This window comes from Cebus imitator, unplaced genomic scaffold, assembly GCF_001604975.1.
Source record: "Cebus imitator isolate Cc_AM_T3 unplaced genomic scaffold, Cebus_imitator-1.0 Scaffold589, whole genome shotgun sequence".
NCBI classification, from domain to species: Eukaryota; Metazoa; Chordata; class Mammalia; order Primates; family Cebidae; genus Cebus; species Cebus imitator.
The window spans coordinates 272334-294544 of NW_016107904.1; the positions used below are offsets into that span (position 1 = coordinate 272334).

The window sequence follows — 22211 nt, forward strand, 5'->3', positions numbered from 1 at the left end:
CAAATGAACATTTTGAAAGCACCAATAACACCTTAGTTGTCTTTGCATCCCCAGCACCCAGATCAGCCCCTGTGTCTAGCACATGGAAAGTGCTCAGTAAATGCAAATTGAGTGAGAAAGTAAATCAAGACTAACAACTGAGACAATGAATTAGTAAGATCACAGCAACTCCGCTTCATCCCAAGGGAACTGAATAATGGAAACTTCCTCCCCATTATACTGAAGGAAAAGAAGAAAAGTGTACTATTTGTGTCATCTCTGATCTAAAGGCATGCCTGTAGGGATGGTTAGATGGTTTATCTTCCTAAGAACAGTCTACTGTACATGGTAGTTTCACCATTCAAAGGCCCTTTCATCTAGAATATGTGGGACTGAGTAAAAATAAACAAGAACAGAGGATGCCAAGTTCTAATGGAACTTCCTTAAAGTCTTCAGAGATAAATGTGGATATATCAACAAATATAGGGCTATAAAGAGGTCACAAATATTAACAAAGACAAGAATCAGGTTTATGTTCACACTTCTGTTGTAAACTGCAATGACATGTTGTTGGCAACTGAGATCTTTCTACGCCGTATCATTACAGCCACTCAGATAGACGCATCAGGCATGGGACAGTATGATGGACAGAGCCTGGGGACAAGGGCATTGAGTTCTCAGTTTATAGATGTGGGCAAGTCACTCAAACCCTCTGAAGGCAAGTTACTTAACTGTAATCTCCTTAGCTAAGAAAAAGGTGATTGGACATGATGACCTGGGACTCATCTGTACCATTTCCTTCTCTCTCACTCCCCACATCCAACTGAGTTCCCAATCTACTTCTTAAATGTTTTCCTAATTCACCCACTTTCCTCCATCCTAAACCAATTCAACAAAATCTTGGTCAAAGATCACAGCAAGAACCTCAAAACCAGTCTCCAGTGATGTCATTTTTGTCTGCCTCAACCCACAGAGCAAGATCAACAGAGCATTCTTACTGGATGCAAGTCAGAGGTCTGCTCAAAACCCTCCACTGGCTTTCTGCTCTTCTCTGGATTCAGAGTAAAATCCTTAACTTGGCTCTGAAGCAGTTTGCATGGTCTCTTCCTTGCGCTTCCCTCCAATTTCATCTCAGACCCTCTCCCCTTCACTCCCTCTACCAAGGCCTGCGTGCTATAGTACTGCAGGGTGGACTGCTGTTGTATCCTGTAGAGCTGGGCAGTAGGCTGACCCTGCCTCAGCCTAGCCACGATGGATTTCTTCAGTGTCCTGAAAGGACTGGCTCCCCTCCCCTCACTCTGCCACAGACATAGTCTCTACCTGGTTAATTCTTGGGCATCCATTGGGCTTCAGCTTTAGTGTCACTTCCTCAAACAAATATCTCAATCCTCAGACTAGGCCTTCCTGTGTGTTTTTCCTTCCCATGGACCACTCCCCTTCCCTCCAAATGCAGCAAGATCTTTATAAAATAACGTGGTCAACAACCATCTTCCCCACCTGAATATAAGCTACACAAGAGAAGGGATCACACCTTTCTCTCCCTCTTCTACATTCTCAGCACTGGGTGACAGACAGACACCATAAGAATGTTTGTTGAATGAATGACTAGATGAATATTGATCTGTAAGTACCCTTCCAAATCCAGTTCTCTCTGAATGTTTCCATTTTGCAGCTCCAATGAGGGTGTCCCTTTGGAGCTTTCTTTTGATGTCATTTGCACATTTATAGTATCAGTAGGAGATTGCGCTGATGATATTGAGACAAGACATCCAGTTTCTTTTGTTTCCATGGTCAGAGGACAGTTGGGGTTTGCCACTAGGCCAAACACTTCTTTTATCACCTTCTAAGAGAGAAGAATCTAACATGGACAACCAAATGGAAGACAGAAGATGTAAACATCTAAACACATGAATATAAATATCACCCAAATTGAACCAGCTGTGCAGGAGGTTCTGGTGGGTGGGAGAACCCTCAGACGACATCCCCACCTTTGTGGGAACAGTGGGGAACATTCTTGTGAGAAATCCATCCCATCTTTCGGCAGGCAGATATTTTACTCACACCCCTCCTGCTGAAATAATAAGACCATTCTCTAGTGACTAATGGATTTTAGCAAGTCATGTAACACATCGATGCCATGAGCTTACCCCTTCTTTGAAGCCAGAAGGTGAGGTCTCTGTGTTTGAGTAACTGAAAGTAGATTTGGCTTAGGGAGAGATTTGCTTTGGCTGGTTGCGAGGTAGGTCTCTGAAAGAAGCCAAGCCCTCTGTTGACTTAATGAGGTACCCGGCTTCCTTCAAATCCTAATTATTGCTCTGCTAAAAATATTCGGTAATGAGCATGATCAGAGAACCTTTTTTATCATGCTTTTCAGAATTGCGGCATTTGGTTATGGAGCTATTTTAAGAAGCAGCAAAGCACATGTTAATGAAGGAAACTTTCAACAGTAGTAGGCAATATTAGAATGGTGATGAGTAATGTGGACCTTACAGTCTATTTAATTTAAGCTCCATCTTTTCATCCAGCTTTGTTAGAGGATTTTGACACATAGTTCTGACAAGCAGAGCAGAACATTGTAAAGCTTAATTCATGCCCTTGATATCTCTGGCTTCATTTAAAGAGACTTTTGACTTTCAAAATAAGCCACGATTTGAGTATGAGAGCCAAATATGGATGCTGAGGCCATTTCTCAGCATCTTTCTCCCATGATGAACTGTGGCCTTCTCTATCTGAGTCCCAAATAGATTGTTACTGTGATTCTCCCTTCTGCTAAGGAATCAGTAGAGCAGATTTGATGCAGCACAAGGAAGGGTCCTTGCACATAGGAAAAGTCACACTGAGTCTTACCCTGTACTACCAGGGCAAGTAAAATACCACCTGACTATTCAGTTTGGAAAGGGCACTGTGGTGGATTAAAGATGGCCACAATTCCCTTCCCCTGGAATCTGGGCTGGCCTCAGTGACTTGCTTGTACCAAATGAATGTGGCGAAAGGAGCTCTGTGTGACTTCCAAGCCTAAGTCAGAAGAAGCCTTGTGGCTTCTGTCAAGATTGCTTTCTCTCTAGATATTGCCTTTCAGCTGCCATGCTGTGAGAAAGCCAAGCAACATGAAGAGGCCACCTGTGCGCCCCAGTGACAATTGCAACTGAACTCCATGATCATAGACAGCATCCAAGGTCAGCCACATAAGCATACCATCTCGGAGCCCCAGCCCAGTCGAGCCTTCAGATGACTGCAGCCTCAACCAATATCTGACTACAACTGTTTGAGACACCCCAAGCAAGAACTACCCAGCCAGGCCTCTGCTAAAATCCTGCCCCACAAAATCATGAGTGAAATCAAGTGACTCTTTTAAGTCACTAACTTTGGGAGTCACTTTCTTATGCACCAATAGGGATGCTGGATTGCTAGAATTAGGAAAATGTTGGACCTGGTTCCTACACCTAAACAACTGGAACTTGACATTTTACTCCCCAGATCAGGAAAGCAACATATTCTTAGCGCACCGACGGCCACTCACCCAGAAAGAAAACTGCCACCAAATGCTTATTTCTATACACTATAAGGTAGCCAAGGAACTATTACCCCCAGGAAACGCTGATTCAAGAAACCCTGGAGATAATTCAGCTGGATGAGAATGTCTGGTCCAGAACCTTGCTAGTTTAAATGAGGCCTATGGACCTACAGCATCTAACAACTTGAGAGCTTACTAGAAATGGGAATCTCTGGCCCCACCAGACCAATTGAATCTGAATCTGAATCTGAATCTGAATTTTCACAAGATTCCACAGATGATCTGTAGGCATATCTAAGTTTCATAAGCACTGGTCTATAACAAATCCTTATGGAAAATTTAGGAAAGGAGCAGCTGGCTCACAGCTCACATCTTACAACTACTTTAAAGGGTATTAATCAAGCCAGGCATGGTGACACACACCTGTAATCCCAGCAGTTTGGGAGGCTGAGGTGAGAGGATCACTTGAGCCCAGGAGTTTGAGATGAGTCTGGGTAGCATAGGGAGACCCCATCTCTACAAAAAAAAAAATTTGCTGGGCATGGTGGTGTGTGCCTGTAGTCCCAGCTACTTGAGAGGCTGAGGTGGGAGGATCACTGGAGCCCAGAAAGTCGAGGTTGCAGAGAACTATGATTGCACCACTATACTCCAGCTTGAGTGACAGAGACCTTGTCTCATAAACTAAGTAAAGTAAATAAATAAATATTAATCATGCCATGCCATAACCCATCTTGATATAACTGAGGCATCTGCCAGTTTCTTCTCCAGTTCCAGAGCAGACTTCCAAGTCCTAAGTGTATGAGGTTTCCTTCCTTGGAACTCCTCACAAACAAGATTGAGACTTGAGAATGTCAGGCCTCTCATTCTTATCCAATGATCTTGACTCCTGAGGAAGTCCTCCCTAAGAGGATGGTACAGTCCCTACCACCACCCCTGCAGGAAATGGCATAGAGTTTCCCAGGCTGGCCCCCAAGGAGTGTGAACCAACAAAAATGCCATCAGGGACAATACATACATTCTACATAACAGTAATTTTTCAAACTAGCATCCAATGTTCTTTTCATTTCTAGGGATCATGTCTGTCCTGAGGCCCCGTTCCCACAGACACTGAGACCTCGATCACTTCAGGGCGAGGCAGATGTAGCTGAGAGTTCAGGAGATCGTGTTCAGCCTTCAACTTCTAGAACAGGCTCTTTTTAAGGATCATTTATAAAGAAGAGTTAAAAAAGGCAATAATTTCACTAGGAAGAGCCAGGCTTTGAGGAGTATAAAAAGGGTGTTCTAAATCCCAGAAGTGTCTTTTGAATTATTAAGAAACAGAGACTGAGTAGACTCAGGGTGCAGAATGTTTGACTATAAGCCCTGGAGTGTAAATTAACACCGGGAAGGCATGAAATTAATTAAGGGGCAGTTTTCAGCCTTCCGGGACGAAGAAAACACCTCTGGGAGTTGAGGGAAGGAGTGCAGAGAGGGATCGGGAGGCAGACAGCAGGAGTGAGAGAACAGGAGTGGGGTCTGTCTCTTGGTCTGACTCAGGTTCAAATCCCAGGGCCAGGGGCAGGGAAAAGACCCCTTTAGAAAGCTCAATGCAGGGCCACTGGCACCTTGTGCTGCCAGGAATTTTGCAAGGAAATAGTTTTACAGAGGCCAACATGGCAGGCAGGTCAGACAGGGCCTGACACGGCTTACTCCCATTGCCCAGTTTCCCTTGCCCTCTAGGAGATTATGGAGGACATTTCTTTCAAAATGTCCTGGGGACTTTCTAGAAGAACATGGAAGGAAGCCAAGATTTAAGATCAGCATGACTGCTGGGCAGCACACCTATGGCACAGGGAAGGGAATCCTGCATCAGAGGCTGTGACCTGGACAGGCCAAAGCGGGGAGGTGACAGAGTCTCAGAGGCTGCCACAGGGGTCTGGTAGGTGGGGTTGATGGCTGAGCAGGTCTTGAGACCTCACAACTTAAGTTCCCCATCCCATGCCAGGTCAGAGTGTGCCAGAAACTTAGATCACCTCAAGAGAAAAAGGCAAAAAAGTTTACTCTATACAATCTAAGTACAAACCTAGAAGAGTCTGAATGACTTCACATGTCAAGTGTTTTTTTTTTTTCTGTCAGCTGTGGAAATGGGACCTCCTAATTAAGTTTAGTTACAGAAACCACTTATGGCCCCCAGTTGCTCCTTCCCACACAAAAGTCCCGATCATGGCACTCCCCTCCCTCAGAGCAGGATTTGATTCCATGTAACAACATATAAAAGCAAGCCTCATCCTGCTAGTCTCCATCTCCGCCTCCTACCTCCACACACCCTACACTACATTAACACGTTTATTTTCTCCAGATATGCTCTGCTTCTTCATACAGTCCCAGCTTCAGACACACCACCCTGGCCCGCTGTATACACTCTGCCACAGGCTGGTTATATTTGGGGTAATTATTTATGTCTATCTATGCTCTCTCTCAAGGGTGAGGTCTATGTCTTATTCATTTTCTCTCATACAATTCCTGGCTTATAGATGCACTCAGGGGATTCATATATTAAACAATGACAGCCAAAATCATCCAAAGAGGGAACAGGCTGCCTTAGAAGGCAGGGAGTTTCCCATCATGGGAAATGTAAAAGCATCAGTTCTGCCAGGAGCTGGCAATGATGCCCATAAGGGGAAGGGAGCCTGGGTCAGTGACCCCTAGGAGGCCATCCTACCTCAAGAATCTGAAGGTTCATGAGTACCAGGAAAAGGCTGCAGCAGCAGCGGGCTGAGTAGGAAATAGTGGGAGCAAGCTGAGTGGAGTCTCATTGGTCCCCAGGAGTGGGGAAGATGCCTCTGATGGCACATGTCAACAATGGCTCTAGTATAATGCAGGGAGCATTAGACTTCTTGAAACCCTACACATATGGTAACTCTCTATAGTACATGCACCTGCCAGATAATGGTTTAATATATATAGGAAGGTATGCATGGGCGTACCCACAGTGCCTATAGATGAGATGCATGGTAGATTTAAAAAATAGCAGAAAATAAGCCAAGCCATTAAAACATTCACCCATTTTTTTGCTTCCACATGTGGTACCTGATAATATTACTACATGTGACAAGATGACACTAGAAATATGGCAGGACTAATTTTGGAGACAAGGAGTCTAGATCATTAAGTAGTCAGTTATCTATCTATCTTCTAGAAGGAAATTTCTTGGGAGTATACAATAATTTCATTGTGAAGACTTGATTATGAATGGGGAAAATGACTGCCCTTTAAGTAATGGGGTCCTGCAATTTTCATTTGATGAGCCCTGAAATCGAGCCTGAGGCCTGAAATTGAGCACTTCAGTGCTCAGGTTCATTCCTATATAAATACCTAGCTGGTATCTGTGCTATGACTGAGCCTTAGGACATGTTAACAGTGGCTTGTAGAAGCTGTTTGGGGGACACGTAAAGTTGTAACTCCCTGTTTGTATATGCTGCAGATGTCCCAGGGCAGATATCTCTTATTACACCTGATTATTGTGATGTGGTGGACAGGTGAGCACAGGAGGATGCCTCACCTGCTTCCTTTATGTGCTTGTAAACATCATCAGAGCCAGCAGAGGAATACGGAATGTCATCATGAGCCACAAAGTCAATCTGTTGAAGAGAGAGAAGAGTGATGTCACCACTGAGATGGATGTGCATGTCTGCAGATTTGAAGGGAGGAATGGTGACTCCAAAATGCCTCTTCAAAATAAGGCAGTTGTATGTTACATTTATAGTGGAGATCTGAATCCTTGGCTGAAGTGTATTTCCAACTATTTCCATTTCTATGAGATAATGGGAACTAGAAGAATAAATGTTTTGCTTTCTCTCCTTTGCTGATCCCTCTTTCTTCTCCTACCCATGAGAGTAGGTTTTCTTGGCCTTCTGTCCTTCTGCATCTAAAGTTTTTCCTTGAGAGAACCCATTCATTCTTTGAATGTTTATCCATCCCTGCCATGATGAGGAACCGAAATCTTCATTTCCTGTCCCACTGATGGCAATGGGCCCTCCCATTTAGATCACATTTTATATCATGAAAAGGAATTTGTCTATTTCTCCTCTTGATCCTCATAACCACCTTGTGAGGTGGGTGGGCCACATGTTACTACTTCAGTTGGGACATAAGGTGCTGAAACTAGAAAATTTGTTAGATTTGCCTGAGGCTTAAAGACTGGAGTGGGCCACTAGGGCAACAGGCCGGGTGTTCTTAACTCCCACTGCAGCCCTCTCTTTTACCACATCTTGCTGTCACTTTAAATCATTCTGTCCTGAATTTAATTCATCTTCCTGAAAACAAGTGACCCCTCCCAATGGCACTTTTATTCTATTTTATTTTGGGTCTTGGGAAGACCCAAACCTTGGAATAAGCCTTCTTCCTCTACTTATTTCACTCATCATAGGTTCCGCTGGGGGATGTGTGTGTGTTTGTGCACACATGCATGTATAGGTGTGTGTCCATCATTTTCTCTCCATCGCAACTACACCAAACCCAGGACCTGGTCACCCAGATTACTGACATCAACTTGCTTCTGGCCTTCCTCGCTGTAGGCCCCCTCCTCTCCAAGCCATCCTGCTGTCACGTGGGGTATTCTCCTTAAACAGTGTTTTTTTTTTTTTTTTTTTTGTTTTTCTGGTCATCTTCATCTTTATCCCTGTTTCCTGCAGCATCAGGTAAACCCTCCCTGCCTAGATTTTAAAGCCCTTTATAATGGGATTTCACTCTACCTTGAGAGGTAATTTAGAGTAGTAGTAGTTAAATACTTGAGAGGTAGTTTAGAGTTGTATGATTCCCTGCCCCACTACTTACTAGCTATGTAACTCCTAAGTTGGGAGAAATTATTCCCTCAGGATTTCTGAAGCTCACTACTAGTGGCATTCGGGACTGGAGAATTCTTTGGTGTCAGGAATTGTCCTGTGCATTGGCACATGCTTAGCAACATCCCTGGCTTTTACCCACTAGATGCCAGCAGTACCCCTCTAGCTGTGATAACCCCAAATGTCTCAAGACATTCCCAAATGTTCCTCAGGGCAATCTCACCCCAGCTGAGAATCACTGGATTAAATGATATAATTATGTAAAAATGCTTAAAAATAATTAGTACGGAGTAAATCCTCAATCAGTGTTTATTATTATTATTATTATTATTAATTCTATTCTTAGTACTCAAACTTAGTTCCTCTTCCTCTCCAATGTATAATAACAACTTCTCAGGGTAGCTGTGAGATTGAATTCAATTCATATAATGACAAAGCCCTTAGCACAGTGCCGGGCACATGGTAAATACTCAATAAATTACAGGGCATCATTATCATTATAAGTATCCCCCATAATGCCTAGCACATGTTGAATATACAATAGATGCTTAGTAAAAAATGTGGTAGTGATTACTGGAAGTAAATCATATTGTAGTTTTTCCTTTTTCTTTTGATTCTCACTGGGAAATTGTCTCCTCGGCTATTACTCATGCACATTTATCAGTGTTCTCTATTCTCTTCTGCATCGTGGCTTTAAAAATAGAAAAGAAAATTCTTAGAACAGCTTAATCTTATTTTTTTGTACTGCTTATAAAAGGAAAGAATAGCTCCTAATGTAGGGCTGGTAGGGAGATGCAAAGCACATAATTTGATGCAGATCAAAAGAATTTCTCATGTTTTCAACTAATAAAAATCTTATGTCAGTAGGATTCTCAGGGTCACAAAATCATAGATATAAAGTACTTTCTTTGAAGGCTGACCTGTGACTTTCTGGATAAGATGTGTGTTCATTTATTCCATGAAAAAGAATGCCCGTGAATCGATAAGCATCAACAATGACGGTGGTGATGGTGGTGACAGTGACATTTTTGGCACTCTTGCTATGGACCAGCCAGTATTCTAACTGGTTAACTAAGATTATCTCTTAGATCTTCAAAACATATCACAAGGAAGATGCCAACATCATCCCATTTTACAGTTGAGGTAAGCGAGTACAGTGTGCTTAGATATTTTGTTCAAGGTCTGACAACGAGGAAGAGATAGAGGCAGGATTTGGACCTGGGTGTTCTAGCTTCAGGGCCCATACGCAAAGAAGTGAGAGGACACCAGTCCTCAGACTTGGGCGGAAGAAAGGTGCCACATCAAGCAATGCCACATGACAGTTCCTGAAGTTACCTCTTTTAGGAATTGAGAGAGACTTTGGGCTTTCTGTAGTCTTGGCTGCAGAAGCAGACTCCCTACTCTTGCTACTTAGGGAATACAGGAGAATGACAAGTACCTTGTGTTTTTCCAGAAACTCTGGCGTGAGTGTCCAGGGAGCATTTCTGATTACTTCATCTACATAGCGACAGTGTCTGAGAGCTTCATATCTCTCCGCTTCATTCATCACGGTGAAACCTTTGAATTTGTGGGTGAGATCATCACTGCAAACTGAAACAGGCAAATGCATTAAATTCTATTACTCGGCCCAGGCCCTCCCTGCTCACGGCCACCCTGGTGCAGACAAGGCTTCTTCAGCAGGACAAAAGCAGCACAGCCTCGCTAGGTGCTTGGCATAATTGAACTCACATTTTCAAGGGAACAAAGGATTTGGAGAGTAAAGTAAGCTGAAATCCACCGGCAATTCAGAATTTCATTTTAGTGCTAATTACATCTGCATTCTCCACTGAGGCTTCTATTAAAATTCTTCTCTACACTACCTAATGACTTTCATATCTTTTTATTTTCCTATCCCACTCCTCAGTGAAAATTGCCATGCAGAAATAAAATGACCAAATGAACATAAACAGAAGGCAGAGAAGAGGCCTGATTTATATAGAAGGTTTGAATGATTTGAACAATCAGTTCCAATTCTTTTACTAGATCATTGTTCTTAGTAACCCAAGTATGAGACAGATAGACAGACACACACACACACACACACACACACACACACACACACACACAGCCAGAGAGAGAGAGAGAGAGAAATATACTTCTGTTCCCTGGATTGAGGGCCAGTCACTACACAACAGGCCACTCAATTAAGAGGAGAAAGTCGTAAAATCAAAGATTTGATCTAGTAGAGTTCATCCTTTCCACATCTTTCATCCTTTCTAGATCTCAGATTCCTGAACCCTCAAATGGGGATAGTAATATCCTCCACTATCAGCCTTAGAAAAGATTTTTTAAGGACTTACCAAAAAAGTGCTTTAAACCAAACTGAACAATAAATACTATTCACTCTCCTATCTTTTGGTTGGCCAAGGCAGCTTTCCTAAGATCGCCTATGTGTCAGGAAGAAATAGCACTGTGGGTGCTGTCCCTGTTTACCAAGATTCCAGCGAGAGTCTTGTGGCGGCCAGTCAGAGCTTCCCTGACTGCTCCTTGCAATGAGAGATTTTCTTTAAAGTCTTATGTATTTATAATAAGTTCACTACTTTTTTTTTTTTTTTTTTTNTTTTGAGACAGTCTTGTTCTGTCACCCAGGCTGGAATGCAGTGGTGCGATCTCAGCTCACTGCAACCTCCGCCTCCCAGGTTCAAGTGATTCTCCTGCCTCAGCCCACTGAGTAGCTGGGATTACAGGCACGCGCCATGACATCCAGCTAATTTTTGTGTTTTAGTAGAGAAGGGGTTTCACCATGTTGGCCAGACTGGTCTCGAACTCCCGACTGCAAGTGATCCGCCGGCCTCAGCCTCCCAAATTAGGATTACAGGCATGAGCCATTGTGCTCAGCCAGTAAATTCACTAATGTTAAGTGTACAATATGTGTTTAATTTAAAAAAATTTATTGATGTGTAATATTTATGGGGTAGTGTGATGTTTTCACGCATGTATACATTGTATAATAATCAAATCAGGATATTTAGAATATCCATCACCTCATAGCTTTATCATTTCTTTGTGGTAAGAACATTCAAAATTCTGTCTTATAGCTATTTTGAAATATACAGCATTGTTCACCATAGTCACCCTACTGTGCAATAGAACACCAGAACTTACTCCTCCGGACTATAACTTGGTACTTCTTGCTGAACCTCTCCCTGTCCCCCACCACCTACCTTCCCCAGCCTCTGGTAACTACTGTTCTACTCTCTATTTCCATAAGATCAGCTTCTTTAGATTCCATATATAAGTGGCAAATAAACACAATGGAATACTATGTAGCTGTGAAAAGGAACAAAATCCTGTCCTTTATGGCAACATGGATGGATCTGGAGGATATTTTGTTAAGTAAAATAAGCCAGACACAGAAAGACAAATACTGCCTAATCTCACAAGATACATTTTAAAAATGAAAATATAATCATTTTTTTGGAACCAAATGATGGCTCACACTCAGAATCAAACCTGGCCACGGAGTAAGCACAGCCAGTGTCAGCCTCAGCATCCTTGGAAAACTTTCTGTTGTAGTCCCTCCACATAATCTACATCCAAGCCATCAGCTAAACTGCAGGCTCTGTCTTCAGAGCACACCAGGAAACCATGTTTTTCTCAGCACGTCCACTGCTCCCATCCCTGCCCCTTCATCCTCTCTCCCAGGGATGACTGCAGCGGCCTCTTAACTGATCTCCTGATTCCGGCCTTGCCAACTCCCAACAACATATTCTCATTGGCCAGAATGAGCCTGTTGAAGCTTGTCAGTCTATGTCATTCCCAAACTCAGAACCCTTCCCATCTCACTCAGAGTAAAACCAAAGTCCTCCAGTGGCCGACAAGACCCACATCTCTGCCCACTCCTTGCCTCTCTGACCAATATCCTAGTGTCTCCCAGCTCCCTGGCCTCCTTGCAGTTTCTTGAATGCTCCTCCTCTGGTCAGGGCTTTGCACTGTTCCCCAAACCTGGAATAGTTGTGCTCCAACTATTCTACCTCATCCTCTCCCTCAATTCTTTCCCCCACCCTCTTCTTTTTTTGTTTGCTTTTTTTGGATGGAGTTTTGCTCTTGTTGCCCAGGTTGGAGTGCGATGGTGCAATCGTGGCTCACTGCAACCTCCGCCTCCCGGGTTCAAGCAATTCTCCTCCCTCGGCCTCCTGAGCAGCCCCACCCTCTTCTGAATTGTGATCCCCTCCTGCGTTACTTCTCCCTATGACACTTGTCTCATGTAACTGTTTTATTTAGTTTTATTGTTGGTGTTCCCCTATACATTCCCTGAGGGTAGGAACTTTTGTTTGTTTCATTTTCTCATGTACCATACCTGGCCCCTAGTAGGCTTTTAACAATATTTGTTGAATGAATTAACAAAGCCTGATACATATAGATACTCAACAAATATTTATTATTATTTACAATAATAGATATTATTATCTGTGATTCTCTCTCTCTCTCTCTCTCCACCCCCCACCCCCTTTTTTGCCAGAGTCTCCCTCTGTTGCCCAGGCTGAAGTGCAGTGGTGCGATCTCAGTTCACTGCAACCTTCACCTTCTGGGTTCAAGCAATTCTCCTGCCTCAGCCTCCTGAGTGGTTGGGATTACAGGTGCCTACCACCACACCTGGCTAAATTTTGTATGTTTAGTAGAGATGGGTTTTCACCATGTTGGCCAGGCTGGTCTCGGAGTCCTGACCTCAAGTGATCCACCTACCTCAGCCTCCCAAAGTGCTAGGATTACAGGCATGAGCCACCATGCCTGCCCTATAGGAAATTTCAATAGCGTACATATACATGCCGCTATATCTCCTATACATACTTCCTGTGATGTTTTCTATTGTAACAGTTTATATTACCAAAACAACATCAACCATGTGGCTGGCTTGAAAACTAATGAGTATCAGAATCACACAAGGAGCTTGTTAAGTACACGTAAAGAAATCCAGCCCACTCCCTGAGATTTTGATTCAGTGGGTCTGTAGTGGGGCCCAGACAGCCCTGTCTTTGACAAGCTTCAGAGATGATTCTGATGTGTACAGCATTTGAAAACTATGAAGCATATTATAAATAACTTGAGTCAAGAGCTCCACCAGTCTTTGAATCACCCATCATGCCCAGAGGTGAGGGGGTGAAGGTGGGCAAGAGGTGGCAGGTATTAGGGCCGTAATAACTATGTATTGATTTCCTGACTACATTAGCTTTTGACCCCATAAACAGGAATTCTTTATGGGCCGCGCAATATGATTTCAAAACTGACCTAAGACTTTTTAAATGTTCTTTTAGGACTTTATTAAAATACAAATCAAAGAATCATATTGAGCAGAAACGGATTTCAGATTCATTCATTTTCTATTTTAAACAGCACAAAACTAGGCCGGGTCGTATCCTCCCCCTTTCTGAATCTGCACCTGAGCAATTTGGTGTAACTTCTACATGACCGAGATAATGGCCTAGTGATAGAGCACAAAGAAAACAAACATCCTGTTTATGCCAATACAGGGTCCTATTTTCCTATCCCAGGAGTGACCTCAAGAAGCAGCTGAACATGCTGACCAGTTATTGTCTAAACATTAATTATGCCCAAAGCAGCACTGTTGTTCTTGAGTCTTGGCAAATGCACTCTGACAACCAGATGGAGAGCTCCAGGCAGCGGTATTCCATGGATGAATTCATTGAGCTATCTGGGAACTCATGCTGCAGCTAACCTATGCTGGCAGCTCACTGTGCTCCCACAGGAGAGAAAATACAGCATAGGGTTTGAACTTGGGAGCCCAACAGACTCGGGTTCTAATCTCAGCTCTGCTGTTACCGGGGAAGTTACTCAAACTCTCTGAGCCTCAGTTGTCTGGTATTTAAAACATGGTAAAGTTTTGAGAATTAAATCTGATCATCTTCACGAGCAGAGAGTAATGAATAATGTTAGCCATTTATGAATAGTAGTAGGAAAACAGGACCATTTATGGATATATTCCTTCAGATTTTGTGTTCTGTCTTTTCCCTGCCCCCATTCCAAGCAGATATTAGGGCCCCGTGATACACACTCCTTTGTAGGTGCTATGAGCTCAAGTTACTGGTAGACGGCCTGCCTTCCTGACTGCTGTTTTCCTGAAGCCAGAGCAACTTGGAGGGATACTCTGTAAAGAAGAAGACAATGAGAGAGGAGATCTCTCCAAATTGCAGAGAAAGGACCAAATGTCTATGGATCCCACAAGCACCAGGTGTCGGTGGCAGGACCTGGAGAGATGAGGATGTGAGACACTAGGCAGGGGAGTTCCACCTGGGAACAGACTGCAGGTGCCTGTGACAGGTGCAATGAATCTTCTCCCTTCTAGTAATTATGTGGGCTCAGACAATGATGGCAGCACTAGAACAGCCCTGGGTTGAAAACTGGAGGCCCCTCTCCTGCTTCTGTAAACATTGTGGACACTTGTTTGAATCTGGGGAGGTGAAGAGAACCCAACAAAGATTGAGACTAGGCTGGGCACTGTGGCTCATGTCTGTAATCCCAGCACTTTGGGAGACCGAAGCGAGTGAATCATTTGAGATCAGGAATTCGAGACCAGCCTGGCCAACATGGTGAAACCCTGTCTCCACTAAAAATAGAAAAATTAGCCAGGCGTGGTGGTGCATGCTTGTAATCCCAGTTACTGGGGAGTCTGAGGTGGGAGGATTGCTTGAACCCACACATACAGTTATCAAGAGCCAGCCTTTCAACCAGCAACACAGGACACCTATTCTTAAAGAGCTCCCTAACTTTTCTCAGTATAGAATTGTCTGCCATTAAGTTGGTTGGTTTGTCATACTCCAGAAAGTTTAAGATAGAGGTCTCCTTAAACTAGGATACATATACCCATGGACACACAAAGACTTTTCAAAAGATATCCCATGAACAGGTAGTTTTAAAGGAATCAATGTGCAGATCCTCAACTTCCGATGGTACACTTTCCTAAAATTAACCAGCTCAAGAATGTCTCTGGGTCCAAAACCATGCTTACTCCACTTTACAAAAGAAAGGCACCACCCAAACCTTAATATGTTGCATTGAAAGGAGTGGAAGGGGGTTAAGCCTTCAGGACAAACCAAATGGAAATCCCAGTTAGTGACCATCAAACACCATGAACCTATGAAAGCTTCCTGTCTTTCTGTTACAGGTGAAGGCTAGTGTTAGAAACTCAATATGGTAGAGTGGAGAATAATGCAAATTTTTGCCTAAAACTTTGCTTCTTCTTCTCCCAACATTGTCAAAGAACACATGGATCTTTAGGGATAAGGCCCAAGAACTCAAAGCAAAAGGAGCATTGGAAATAAATATTGAATGCTAAAAATGGCTTTTTCATATAGTTAAGGGTAAGGATTTTTCCAGCTATTCTTAACATTCATATTGAATCCTAAAAGTGGCTTTTCTCTTGTAGTTAAGAGTAAGCCTTTTTTTTCCAGCTATTCACTTTAAAATCACTTCAATAAACCAAAGCTATATAGGCTGGTATTGCTGCTTCTTAGAAATGTGACTGGAATATTTTCTAGAATTATCAAATTTTTTGAGATATATTGGAATAAATACATGGGTAAAACATTCACATGATTTTTTACAAACTTCATATGCATTATTTAAAAAGGAAGTGAAAAACCTGTTTTATCAACTTACATCATAAAATATTTATTCTATTTACAGGTCATCCTAATTCATCTCATTCTCTGTAATGTAATTCATCTCATTCTGCCTCTTTATAACAAAAAATAAAATTATTATCTGCCTCCAGACCAATTACTTTTTAGTAATATATGCTCTTTTTCTATTTTTAAATACATAGGAAAAGTTTGATCATGGTATCTTACCAAGATAATTATTTGTTTTTCAAATTTATTTATTCCCAAAAGGAAAGCACTAGAATTTGATACACACACACACACACACACACCCCACACACGTGTGTGTGCCAATATTTAGAGAAGGAATAACATGCCTTTTAAAAATCATACTCTTCTTCCTATAAATATCACATAATTTTATCTATAAATTACATTGCATTACTACAAATTAAATGCATTGATTTATTATCTTGTTCATAATATTATATTAGATCTACATCATTTTAATCTTGACTGATTCTATTTTACACAATCCATTCTATCATTTATTTCTGAGTGGTTTTTATATAGCTTCCTGAAATACATTAATACATTTGAACTGAAAATACATTAATGCATTTGAATTGAAAATACATTTTCTTGGTTTGTAGTTTTTAGTAGGTTTGACAGTGAGGACTGGTTTTGCCAATTTGGTTGGATGGTATTTTCTGCAGTTAGTAATCTAAAACTGTAGTCCCGAGAGTTTGATTTTTAAAAAAGGTTTTAAGCAAATGATAATACCGTTTTATCAAAAATTACTTGATTGGCAATGGCATAATTAAATTACCAATATTTCCATTTCCCCAACTCTTTCTGGTTATATCTAGTTGAATAAGTTGCTTTCAGGTAAAAGAATAAGGGATATAATTAAGAATCATTTAACAAGTCTTGATATAGACTTTTCTAGAATTCCCAGAAAGAGAAAAAGCAAATGATTCTAATGGCTTGACAACAAATCCTTTTGCAGTTTAGGTCATTTCTAATTCATTGCTTGCAACAAATTTGAAGGATGATATTAACAAATTGTCACTGGACAGACCATTCAAATTACTTTTAATGGCAATAATAATAAATTATTTTGCTATTTTTGTTAAATAACTCAGAAGTTCAAGGAATTGAGTGGCATCATTGTAACAAACTTCTTCCATTCCATTTACACATTTGCATGAACAAATTATTTCAGCACTTATAACTATAACAAGGAAAAAATAGGGATAAAGTTGATGTTAAACCCTGCCTCATTCTAGCAATAAGTTATATTCATCCATAAGTACATCTACAGGTACATACTATTCATCTCATTAAGAGATACATTGTTGTCCAAGTTTATGTTTATGTTAATACTTATTTATCCAAGTGTATATAATGTGGTCCTTTGGTTAGTTATGCTCAAAATTTAAATACATATTTTTGTTTCAAAAAAGTATAATATAGTGATCATTAAAAGATTTGCAAACATTAAAACACATCACATTAGGAAAAATTATGGGAAAGAAGCAGTATGAAAATATACGTTTGAGGAGGAAAAAATGAAACATAAATATTTAAAAGTTAAAAAAGAGCCTGTTTTATGTTTTGTAAATTTATGATGATATGTTTCAAAGCATTATAGTATTTAGATGCCAGTAGATGCATTTAAGTGATTCGGTAACTATTTATTTATTTATTTAATTTATTTATTTGAGATGGAGTCTCGCTCTGTCGCCCAGACTGGAGTGCAGTGGCGCAATCTCAGCTCACGGCATCCTCCACCTCCTGGGTTCAAGTGATTCTCCTGCCTCAGCCTCCCAAGTACCTGGGACTACAGGCACACACCACCACGCCCGACTAGTATTTTTGTATTTTTAGTAGAGATGGGGTTTCACCATCTTAACCAGGCTGGTCTGGTCTCAAACTCTTGATCTCAAGTGATTCACCCACCTCAGCCTCCCAAAGTGCTGGGATTACAGGTGTAAGCCATCACGCCTGGCCCACAGTTTTGTTTTAAAATGTAGATACAGTATTGGATTTCTGGTTTCCAGTCTGGTACTTAAGGAGCTTAAAAATGGCCACTCGGTCCTGACATCAAGTAAAAACTGAACAAACTGACAAATCTACAACTCTTTTTAGATCCTTCAGAGAACTGAGGTCACAGGGCAAACCACCGCTCCCAAAAGTGGAGAGAGAAGCAGGCAGATAGAATCTTAGCTTACTAGAGCAGAAACCCACAAGCAGAACTACCTCCCCAGGAACCAGTACTGGGATAGGAAAATTTACACTGACAATGCTGGCACCTCAGTGTGGACAACTCTGAGTTCAAGACGCCAGGTGGACAAATATTTTTGTGAGTTTTACCTACAGGAGCTTAAGCAGGGCCTCAGAGTGACAGAGCAAGACCCTGTCTCTTAAAAATATATATAAAAATTTAAAAAGTAAAGTTTATATAGAAAGGAAAAAGATCCAGAAAAAAACAACATGATATTGAAGGAGGAGAAAATGCCAGACAACTGACACTATCTGACTTCAAAACTTACTATAAAGCTACAGTAATCAAGACAGTGTGGTATTGGCAGAAACAATAGACAAATACATCAATGGAACATACAGAAAGCCCAGAAATGGACCGAGACAAATATACAGAGAACCCATCTTTGACAAAGGAGCAAAGGCAAGCAAACACAGACCTTTCAACAAATGGTGCTGGAAATGGACATTCACATGCAAAAAAAAAAAAAATTAATCTAGACATAACCTTACATCCTTCACAAAAATCAAATGTAAAATGCCAAACTATATGTAAATGTAAAATGCCAAACTATAAAACTCTATAGAAGAAAACCCAGATGACCTTGAGTATGGTGATGACTTTTCAGATACAACACCATGATAGAAACAATTGATACAGTGGACTTCATTAAAATTAAAAGCTTCCATTCTGCAAGAGACAATGTTAGGAGAATGAAGAAACAAGACTCAGACTGGGGACTGGGCACGGTTGCTCACGCCTGTAATCCCAGCACTTTGGGATGCCAAGACAGGCAGATTACCTGAAGTCAGGAGTTCTAAACCGGCCTGGCCAACATAGCAAAAACCCGTCTCTACTAAAAATACAAAAATTAGCCAGGTGTGTTGGCGCATGCCTGTAATCCCAATTACTTGGGAGGCTGAGGCATAAGAGTCACTCCTGGAGGCAGAGGTTGCAGTAAGCCAAGATTGTGCCACTGTATTCCAGCCTGGGCAACAGAGCAAAACTTTGTCTCAAAAAAAAAAAAAAAAAAGACACAGACTCGGAGAAAAGATTTGAAAATTATACAACTGATAAAGGACTTTACCCAAAATATACAAAGAACTCTAAAACTCAACAATAAGAAACAAGCAGCTGATTTTTAAAAATCGACTAAAGAATTTAACAGGTACCTCTCCAAAGAAGATCTACAGGTAGCAAGGGAGCGTATGAAAAATGTTCAATATCATATGTCAGTAGGAAGTTGAAAATTAAAACAACCCACTATACACCTATTAGAATGGCAAAATCTTGCCAGCATTTGGTGGTATCAATGGTTTAGACTGATACCACCAAATGTTGGCAAGGATATGAATCAACAGGAGCTCTCATTTATTGCTGGTGAGAATGCAAAATGGTACAGCCACTTTGATCTACAGTCCAATGCTCTACCTCTGAGCTATACCCCCTCCTGGTACAGCTACTTTGGAAAACAGTTTGGCAGTTTCTTACAAAACTAAACTTCTTCCTACCATGCAATCTAGCAATCACACTCCTTGGTATTTAACCAAATTAATTGAAAATGTATATCCATAAAAAAACCTGCACACAGATGTTTATAGCAAGTTCATTCATGATTGCCAACATGTGGAAGCAACCAAGATATCCTTTGGCAGATGAATGGATAAACTGTGGTATATCCAGACAATGGAATATTATTCAGCACCAAAAAGATATAATCAAAAAAAAAAAGATGTAATCTAGCAAGCCATGAAAAGACATTGAGGAACCTTAAATGGAACATTACTAAGTAAAAGAAGCCAGTCTGAAAAAGCTACATGCTGTATGATTCTAATTATATGATGTTCTAGAAAAAGTGAAACTATACTAAAAAGAACAATCATTGTCAGGGGTTACAGGGAGGAAGAGATGAACAGGTTGAGCATAGAGGATTTAGGACAGTAAAAATAGTATCTGTATGATACTATTATTATGGATACCTGTCATTATACTATGTACATCTATGAGTTTGGACAATATATAATTTTATGCAAACCCATAGAAGGTATAACATTAAGAATGAACCCTAATGTAAACTCTGGACTTTAGGTGATAATGATGTGTCAGTGTAGGTTCATGGATTGTAACAAATGCCTCCGGCTGCGGCAGGATGTTCTCAGTAGGGGAGGTTATGCCTGTGCAGGAAAGGAGTAAACAGGAATTTGCTGTACTTTCCATTCAGTTTTGCTGTGAACCTAAAACTTCTCTTAAAAAGTTTATTAATTTTTAAAAGATTGATACTTACAGTCTTCCAGAAATTACATATTTTATAACGACTTAAGAAGCGGATATCTAAATTTTATTTACTTACTTATTATATTTATTTATTTATTTGAGACGGAGTCTTGCTCTGTCACCCAGGGTGGAGTGAAGTGGCACGATCTCAGCTCACTGCAACCTCTACGTCCCAGGTTTAAGCAATCCTTCTGCCTCAGCCTCCCGAGTAGCTGGGACTACAGGCATGCACCACCATGGCCAGCTAATTTTTTGTTGTATTTTTAGTAGAGACAGGTTTTCGTGACTTTAGCCAGGCTGGTCTTGAACTCCTGACCTCAGACAATCCACCCACCTCAGCTTACCAAAGTGCAGGGATTACAGGTGTGAGCTACTGCACCCAGCCAGGATGTCACTGAATTTTATTAATAGAGTGGTTAGAAGATATTTCATAATATTACCATTCAGTTATTTTATATGAGATAATAAGAATAAGAAATCTATAGAGAAAAGAACACACTGAAATTATTTATTATTGTTTCTATTGCCCATGGTTGGTGTTTTTCTTGTTTGTTTGTTGTAGAGATGAAGTCTCATTGTGTTGTGCAGGCTGGAGTGCAGTAACTACACACAGCTCACTATACCCTTAAACTCCTGGGCCCAGATGATCCTCTTGCCTCAGTCTCCTGGGTGGCTGGCACTACAGACATGCACCACCATGTCCAGCCTTCACTCTTACTCTGTCACTGTTCCCTAGAAGTCTAGGTACTATTTCTTTATAGCTTCGTGTTGTATTGTTTTATTTCTATCTGTACTCCAATCCCTGTCACTTACTAAAGGATATGGTCTCGTGGTCATCCTAGTAGTTTAATATGCCCTTGGCTTCCACAACCCATGTAATAACCATTGAGGGAGTATCTGAATTTCTTTGTAAACCTGGTAGAGAGGACATTGTTCTTTGGATTATTCAATGCCCCTTACACAGTGACCCTCTGAAACAGTTATGTCAGAACTCAGGCAGGAAAAATAGTTCTTCCGGATGGCACAATTCAGTTTCTAGAGTTTGAGAGTTACAGAATGACTGTGTGGCCCTCTTTGCTATAGCTGCTAAAAAGTCCAGGATTTCTTATTGGAAATTTTCTCCTTCTTTTTGCTTTATTTCTTTGCTCCAAACTTCTGCCCGTATTAATTTATCTGAGTATGAAATAATCTGTAATATTATGGAAAGCCTCCTTAAGATGCATAAATCAAAAAACTAACATGCCACTGGAGTCACCATGTCTTATCTGCTTGTCCCACACTGTCGTCTTGACTGGTGAGAACCTTGCACAGGGAAGATTGGATGTTCTGGCTTTTGAGTGCTTTTATTTCATTCAGGTCTCTGCACAAACATCACCTCCTCAGAGAGGTCTTTCCTGACCTTTCTACCTAAAACATCCCTCCTTCCTCCACCCAGTCACTCTTTTCTCTTATCCTATCTTTCTTCATAGTACACTACTACATATTTACTTGTTTAGTGGGCAGTGACTGCCTCTCCCTCAGACTCTAAGTTCTCTGAGGACATAGATGGTCTGTTTTGTTCATGGCTGCATTTCCAGTGTACAGAAAAATGTCTGGCACATAGTCAGAGCTCAACAGAGTTGTTAGATGAAGGGGCCGTGCACAGTGACTCACACCTGTAATTCTAGCACTTTGGGAGGCTGAGGTGGGCAGACCACCTGAGGTCAGGAGTTCAAGACCAGCTTGGTCAACATGGTGAAACCCTGTCTCTACTAAAA

At 41.3% G+C, this 22211-nt stretch overlaps 1 protein-coding gene across 5 annotated transcripts in view; it reads right to left on the reverse strand.

Annotated features, from left to right (window-relative positions):
• PCYT1B (phosphate cytidylyltransferase 1, choline, beta) overlaps positions 1 to 22211 on the reverse strand; it is a 101843-nt gene that overhangs the window by 18463 nt on the left and 61169 nt on the right. For all 5 annotated transcript variants that reach the window (XM_017516463.2, XM_017516462.1, XM_037734220.1 and 2 more), the window contains 2 exons: positions 9755 to 9906; positions 7035 to 7113 (listed from right to left, as the gene is read on the reverse strand). In XM_017516463.2, the coding sequence (XP_017371952.1) occupies positions 7035 to 7113; positions 9755 to 9906 (231 nt within the window). The remainder of the gene's footprint in view (positions 1 to 7034; positions 7114 to 9754; positions 9907 to 22211) is intronic.